Genomic DNA, 4,903 nt, shown 5'->3' with positions numbered 1-4,903 from the left:
CAGCAAAGCAAAAGAAGAAGAAAACTGAAAGCTACACAAGAGACTGAGGCACCAACATAGAGTCATCTGAAGAAATCAATGACTGAAGTGCGGCAGATACTTCTTCAATCATGTTCCTACTCATGCCAGCATCTGTTAGCTGCCAGTGTTCTACAAAGTCTTGCACAGCCAAGTCCAAAGACTCTGAGTAAATATACACCAGCAGCACAAGAGACCTTCTTTCATTTAGTAGCTAGAAATGTTAACATATCCATAGTTTTCATTTCTCTCATTGTTTTATTATTTTTTAATAGCCAAAGTTTTGCTCTTGACATTCAAGTTTTGAAAATGATAACATATATATAATTCAGTTTTGCATTGGCATTGTTTACAAAAATTAAACTTTTATTATTATTTAAATTTTACTTTTATTATTAGTAGCCTAAAAATCAGAAAAGGGGGATCTGTTGGTGACAGGATGTAAGCTGACAAGGTCCTTGCATCTGAGGGGGCTAGCAGGGCTAGCCCCCTACCCAAACAGTTTTCCCTGACCTGTTTGGATGGCTCCTATCAGTAGAGAATGAGAGCAACCTTTCATGGCTTGCCAAGAAGTCTGTAACTATTTACTGAGATTTACTGCACTAAGAATTTGTCCTTCAGTTCTACCTCTCCTTTAGAGATTAAGAAGAACAAAGAATACATTCCTCTGGACAGACTTCCTAATTAGTGCCTTATGTATAAAAAGCATTAGGCAGCCGAAACCGGTTTGGCTCAGTGGATAGAGCGTCGGTCTGCGGACTGAAGGGTCCCAGGTTTGATTCCGGTCAAGGGCATGTACGTTGGTTGCGGGCACATCCCTGGTGGGGGGTGTGCAAGAGGCAGCTGGTCGACGTTTCTCTCTCATCGACGTTTCTAGCTCTCTATCTCTCTCCCTTCCTCAGTGTAAAAAACCAATAAAATATATTTTTTTAAAAAGCATTAGGCAGTGAATAAACTTGCTACAGTTCCTCGATGACTTGTAGTACTCTGTGCCATGCTCTTCTGTCTCTCTTTTCTCAATTCCAACCACCCTAGCTCAGCCCGGTTCTACCTGCGAGGATGGCCGTGGCAGAAACTGAGGCAGAGGGGGCATTGCTTGCCCAAAGTCCCACAGGGAGGCAGGGTGCTCACTCACAGCCTTGGCCTCCGACCAGCAGGGCTGGTCCCGCGTTGGCCCTGTGGTGTGAAGGCCAGCACAGCGCAGCTCACACAGCTCCGCTTCCCCCAGGGCTGTGTCCTTGCCCCTGGGGTCCTGGGCTGGGAGAGAGGCGCCTGCTCAGGGACTGCACAAGCTCCGTGGGGACTCCTCAGCAAGGGCATCCCCATCCTGGTCCTGTGGCTGCTGAGTGGCTTTAAGTGGTCCAGGCAGAAGGATATTCCTCCTCCGACAGCCTCCGTGGCCCCCACGATCCCCTGAGGCAGCAGCAGGGATGCTCAGGGAGCTCCTGCTGGGTCACTGCGGAGAGTGACACCAACGCCAGCCTCTTGGGCGAGTCCCCGGCCCTGCCCACTCCCAGCCCACCACTCACCTCTCAGCCTCAATTTCCCCAGCTGGGGACTGGACCAATGATGGCTCTGCCTCTTCAGGTCACAGTCCACAGGCACTCAAGGCTGGCATGCCCTAGGCTTCCGGTCACTGCCTCTGTCCCCTTCAGGGACACAGGAGAAGGGCAGGGCCTTGCGATGGGGTGTCCTCTCCCACAGGAGCTCACAGGCCAGCAGCCAGCCCACAAGGTCTAAGTCAATAATGTAGCAGCAGCAAAAAAAAAAAAAAAAAAAAAAAAAATGTAGCAGCAACAACGCACCTCATTTCTGGGAAATGAGAGTGAAAGATACACTGTCCTCTTCCTGCACATGCCTGATTTTGGAAGTTTTCATTGGTCAGCATAGATCCTATGGTAATAAGGGGGCAGTCCCAGCAAGTATAAAAGTTCTAGGTTTCTTTCCAAACTCCCTCCCCTGATCCCACGAATCCCTCTGAATGGAACCCACTTCTTGCCGCTACTCCCCTTTGCCCGGGGATGAGCACCCCAAGCAGATGGGGGCCCGCAAGCTTCCTGTGTGGGTGGGGATTGTGGGGATCCTGCTGGGCCTACTGGTGGTGGGTCTGTTGGTGGCAGTCGGCGTTCTCTCTGCCAAGATCAATAGCCCAGCTTGCAAGGATGGCCTCCGAGCTGAGCAGGAGTGTCGAAACATCAACCACCTCCTGGAGCAGAAGCTGACCCAGGCCCAGGATGCCTTGCGGGGCACTGAGGCCCAAGCAGCCACTTGTAACCAGACTGTGGTAAGTGACTGCCCCCCCTAGAGAGGCCCTGTGCTTGGGAGGATCCCAGGGTCCAGGTGCGGGGCACCCCGGGTCCAGCTGGAGATCGAAATAGACCTTGAACCTGCCCATAGGCCCCTCCATGTGGAGCCTGGATTTCCCCACCAGGGTTTGGGGAGCACAAGTCCCTCTGGGGTGCCAGTGTGGGACCCCAGAGCACCCAATAAGGGGCCTCATATCCCCAGTTACATGTGGATGAATCTGCAAACTGCAGGACACCGGTCTAGGGCAGCTGGGGACTCCCCCCGGGCACAGTCACAGGGAAGCAGAAATCCCCTCTGGGGTGCGGATGGGGACCCCACCCAACTCCGAAGAAGGCAGGGGGCTTCTTTCTTTCTTTCTTTCTTTCTTTCTTTCTTTCTTTCTTTCTTTCTTTCTCTCCCCTCTATCTCTCTCTCTCTCTCTCTCTCTCTCTCTCTCTCTCTCTCTCTTTCTCTCTCTCTCTCTTTCTTTCTTCCTTTTTTTTTCTTTCTTTCCTGCTTGCTTGCTTGCTTGCTTTCTTTTTTAGTTTTTACTTATTGATTTTAGACAGAGATAGGGAGAGAGCGAGAGAAACATTGATTTGTTGTCCCACTTATTGATGCACTCATTGGTTGATTCTCAGTATGCGCCCTGACCAGGGATTGAGCCCACAACCTTGTCATATTGGGATGACGATCTTACCAACTGAGCTACCGGCCAGAGCAAGGCAGGGGCCCTTGATACTTCCACTGCATTCCTAAGAGGCAGCATTTTAACTGGGGTCTCGATATGGGGTCCTTGAAACTCCCAGTGGACATAGAACGTGGGTTCAGAAATCCCATGTGTTCTGGGCTTGAGGGGACTCTAACTCCTCTTGGACAATTGCACAGAAGATCTGGAAATCCCTCCTAGGCTTTGTGCCAAGAGAGCCTCCAATTTCCCCGGGGGGAGGAGGGGTGCTTGAAACTCCCATTTTGAGGAACACTCCCTGGGAGGGTGGGAGGCTGTGGCCATTCTGCAGGGTGGAGACAGGTTCAGAGAGGATTGGAAGGAATCCTGAAAGGGGTTTGGGACTGGGGAGGGGGCAGGGCCCAGGGACAGCAGCCAACCCCACCAGGTATAAGCCCCAGTTTCCAACACCCTCACTCATCCATGGCATCCCAGGAGACCCTGAAGATTTCCCTGGAAGAGGAGAAGGCTGGGGGCCGCAAGCAACAGGAGCTGGTGCAGAAGCTTCAAGGTGAGAAAAACACAGGCCTGACTCCAGTAGGGAGTTTGCAGGAGCAGGTCAGGTGTGAAGAGGAGGGAAGGGGAGGGCCTCAGAATTGGGGTCTGGTGAGAGGGACAGGACCCAGTCCAGTGGGAGTAGGAAGGGGCGGGCATGCCTGACTTCCAAGGTGCACTCCGCAAATGAAGGCGGGCTAGAGGCGGGGTCCTGTCCGGAGGTGGGGCCAGTTGAGGGGCCTGGCTATGGTGGCCATACACTCTCTGTCCCTCCTTAGAGCAGATCAAGTCATTGAATCAGTCGCTGCAGGACAAATCCACAGAGCTAGATAAGAAATCCGCAGAGCTGCAGAAAAAATCCACGGAGCTGCAGGAGAAATATGAGGAGGTGAAACAACTAAGGTCAGGACACCCACCACCACAGGCCACGCCCCTTCCTGCTTCCAACCCCAAGACCTAGGGTCCCCTCGGCTCTGAAAAGTCCCCTTGCCCTGGGGACAAACTTGGAGTCCCAACCTTGGCCCTCCAGCCACCCAACTCTGGAGCCACCAGCCCCTCTCCTGCCCAGTGATTGTGAGGAAGGAGAGCAGATGTGGAGGGCCTTGGAGCCCAGCACCAGTTTAGCCAGGCCTGGCAGCCTGCTGATTGTCCCATCTCCCCTCAGACAAGAGAATGAGGCCTTGGTCTCTGCCAAGTGCCCCCCCAACTCCGGGATCAGCCTCCGTCTCTCCATGACCCCTGTGCTCCTGACCCTGAGCCTCCTGGCCCTGCTGGCCTGAGGTCCCAGGAAGCCTGCAGGTGAGGAGGTGGCTGGAGGGGGATGGGAGGAGCTAGGACAGTCAGGGCCTGGGTGATGGCCTGCCTGGGGGAGGAGGCTGGGCTCTGAGGAGAAGGCCTTTGGGAGGGAGGGAGGGAGAGAGGGAGAGTCTCAGAGAGGAGCTGTTGGGGCAGAAATAGAACAGTGGGGACCCGCTATGCCATCCTGTTATTCCTGTCTGCTAACCGCCATGTTCTCTTCTGATCAGGCAAAGCCATTCTAACCTGGCTGAGCCCAGGGCCAAGGGGATGAACCTCAGAATGCTGTCCCTGCTCCTTCTCTGAGTCTCCTCTCATCTTGGAAAGATAACCACCTGGTCCCAAGGTGCTCTCTCCCATTCGGCCAGCGCTATCCTAATAAATCTTCATAGCATTCAACCCATCTCTGCCTGATAATTGACTCAAGGAGTGAATGGCACCCAGACCCACCTGCTGTGGGTGTCAGAGGGAGGGTCCAGGCAGGAGTGGGGTGAGGCTCATGGAGGGGTTGGGGCGAGTTCTGTTGCCTCAATCCCGCCCTGACTCGGCCTTCTTGTCTCTTAGGCCACCACCTGGACTCGC

At 53.6% G+C, this 4,903-nt stretch overlaps 1 protein-coding gene across 3 annotated transcripts; it reads left to right on the top strand.

Moving 5' to 3' along the window:
* Positions 1 to 1,969: 1,969 nt before the first annotated feature.
* On the top strand, positions 1,970 to 4,720 carry LOC118725968 (bone marrow stromal antigen 2-like). 3 transcript variants are annotated; one of them, XM_045585799.1, is made up of 5 exons: positions 1,970 to 2,302; positions 3,467 to 3,542; positions 3,805 to 3,881; positions 4,186 to 4,324; positions 4,552 to 4,720. In XM_045585799.1, the coding sequence occupies exons 1-4, from the start codon at positions 2,000 to 2,002 to the stop codon at positions 4,303 to 4,305; spliced, it is 576 nt and encodes a 191-aa protein (XP_045441755.1). In that variant the 5' UTR covers positions 1,970 to 1,999; the 3' UTR covers positions 4,306 to 4,324; positions 4,552 to 4,720. The 3 variants fall into 3 exon arrangements, with proteins under 3 accessions (XP_045441755.1, XP_045441754.1, XP_045441756.1); XM_045585798.1 differs by having other exon boundaries at positions 3,805 to 3,928; positions 4,191 to 4,324; XM_045585800.1 differs by having other exon boundaries at positions 1,985 to 2,119; positions 3,805 to 3,928; positions 4,191 to 4,324.
* The last annotated feature ends 183 nt before the right edge of the window (positions 4,721 to 4,903 follow it).

The sequence above is a fragment of the Pipistrellus kuhlii genome, unplaced genomic scaffold (genome assembly GCF_014108245.1).
Source record: "Pipistrellus kuhlii isolate mPipKuh1 unplaced genomic scaffold, mPipKuh1.p scaffold_m20_p_21, whole genome shotgun sequence".
Lineage (NCBI taxonomy): Eukaryota > Metazoa > Chordata > Mammalia > Chiroptera > Vespertilionidae > Pipistrellus > Pipistrellus kuhlii.
Note: the sequence above shows the minus strand (reverse complement) of the source record. Positions and strands in the feature narration are given on the sequence as shown.